The 2327-nt window shown below is 53.2% G+C and overlaps 1 protein-coding gene across 1 annotated transcript; it reads left to right on the top strand.

Annotated features, from left to right (window-relative positions):
* Window positions 1–682: 682 nt before the first annotated feature.
* LOC123115696 (neo-calmodulin) lies at window positions 683–1532 on the top strand. The gene has a single exon (XM_044536802.1). It carries the CDS (start codon window positions 787–789, stop codon window positions 1291–1293), a length of 507 nt encoding a protein of 168 aa, XP_044392737.1. The 5' UTR covers window positions 683–786; the 3' UTR covers window positions 1294–1532.
* The last annotated feature ends 795 nt before the right edge of the window (window positions 1533–2327 follow it).

The following is a 2327-nucleotide window of genomic DNA, read 5'->3' as shown; positions in this document are numbered from 1 at the left end:
TCCGTGTTTGCGTGGGCGGAAGCGGACACCGCACCGACCGAGCCGTGTGTCGCCCGCAGCCCCGACCTCTCCAGCTGTTCACAGCTCGGCCCGGGCCGCCCATGGCGCTGGACGGACGCGTCCTCGAGATTAACAAAACCACGTCACGGGCGGTGTGCCTCGTGCCGCCACCAATTTACTACTCCATCGCGTCTTCAAGTTAACAATGCGATCAACTAAAGAAAAAGAGTTAACAATGCGATCCCACTACCGTATAGAAAATCTTCAAATGAGAAAAAGAAATGTAGATAGTCCGCAAAGGAGGTGTATTCGATTCAAATTGCAAGCATTTTTTTGCCTTTGCGCTTTGTTCCGTTTCCCGTACGTGCAGATCGATTTTGCACTTTTAGAAGAAGGAAGAATCCATCTTCCTCCTCTTTAAAACTGTTTAGATTTTGCATTTGGGAACGCGTGCGTGCGTGCGGTGGGGCGCTGATCTGCATCGACCGATCTCCTTTGACTTGGCTTTGCCTTGGCCAGCCTAGGAGGATTGAAGGCGGGACTGGAATTAATGCGTGCGCGTGTGGGACAGACAAGTCAACGGCAGCCACACAGCTTCTCGCTCCCGCGTTCAGATCTCCGACATGACCGTTCGTGCCTCTGCTTCCCATCCGCCTCCTATATAAATCCCCCGCCTCACAATCCTTGAACCCATCCAAGTTAATCGCACCTTCAGCTTCATTCCTTCTCCAACCCACCCACCCACATCGACCATCTCCGTGCAAGCATCGAAGAAGAGGTAGCAGGATGGCCGGCGCCGGTGCAGCAGCGATCAGTTCGGAGCAGATGAGCGAGTTCCGGGAGGCCTTCGCCTTCTTCGACAAGGACGGCGACGGCTGCATCACGGCGGAGGAGCTGTCCACGGTCATCCGCTCCCTGGGCCAGTCCCCGACGCCCGAGGAGCTGCGCGACATGGTGCGCGACGTGGACGCCGACGGCAACGGCACCATCGAGTTCGCCGAGTTCCTGGCGCTCATGTCCCGCAAGGCCGACGCCGACGCCGACGCCGCCGACCCAGAGGAGGAGCTCCGGGAGGCCTTCAGGGTGTTCGACAAGGACCACGACGGCCACATCTCCAAGGCCGAGCTGCGCCACGTCATGATCAGCCTCGGCGAGAAGCTCACCGACGACGAGGTGGACGGGATGATCCAGGAGGCCGACCTCGACGGCGACGGCCTCGTCAACTTCGACGAGTTCGTCAGGATGATGATGCTCTCAGACGCCGACCAGCAGCAGCAGCAGCAGCAGCATTGAGAGTTTGTCCCTGCCGAGATACTAGATATACAGTCCGTCCGTCCGTCGTCCATTTCTCGGTGGACGGACGGACACCTCTCTAATCCGCCCGGGGATAAGTTAGCTAAGCTAGCCATGCATGTGTGGATGAATGGATCTTGAATTCTTGATTGATTGGTTACAACTGTTATTGGAAAAGCTAGAGATTATAAATAACTAATTGAAGAAGAAAAGACTAACTGAACGTGGTGATTCTGTTCCGTCGGCGCCAGCGGTGCAGATAATTAAATAATTTTCTCCAGTGATTATCCAACTCAAACCATTTTACTTTCTTTTTTCAGAATTACTCAAACCACTTAGTACTTATCGAACTCTAACCTCTGTAATCCCGGTCGAGCAGTGGCGGATACAGGCCTCGGGCGTGAGGCCCAAATGCTCTGGTGTGACTGAATGCATCCGGTGCAGCAAATGTCTTTTTACGCCTCGTTTTGCTCCCAAGAATTGAATTTGATTCATTTGATAGGATTCCAAATCAAGTTATATAGCACTTGAATTTAAATTCAATTCCAATATTCACGTGTCATGTGGAAATGTAAGTCATCCATTTTTCTAAACTACGTTGTTTAGTATTTGAACCCCACGTCATGTTTTTGTTTACGAGGACAATGCCCGTGCAATGCAACAGGATATAAATATTCTAGTATTTTAGCTCGTGATTTATCTACCCATGATTTACCTTATAGTTCGATGAGAAGTTTGACAAGTAAATCATAGGTGACTAATTATCTGCTGATTTCTTCCCACCTAACCCGTCCCCCGCGCAGCCTCCAAGGGCGACACGGGCGAGCCCTAGATCGAACCGCCGTCGGGCCTCCCCCATCTCCTACCTCCCCTCACTGTCGCCGGATGAGGTCTCCGGACTAAGTCCACGTGGCGGACGGTGGCTGGGGGGGCTTAACCCTTTATCTGCGGCTGGTAAATCGACGGGTGGAGGGAGGCTCGACCCTCTTCTGTGGGCCGCCGCGGCGGTTTCGGTGCCTGGGTTCTCCAAGGTT

This window comes from Triticum aestivum, chromosome 5B (genome assembly GCF_018294505.1).
Source record: "Triticum aestivum cultivar Chinese Spring chromosome 5B, IWGSC CS RefSeq v2.1, whole genome shotgun sequence".
NCBI lineage: Eukaryota > Viridiplantae > Streptophyta > Magnoliopsida > Poales > Poaceae > Triticum > Triticum aestivum.
The sequence above is the reverse complement of the archived record's forward strand: the minus strand, read 5'-3'. Positions and strand labels throughout refer to the sequence as shown.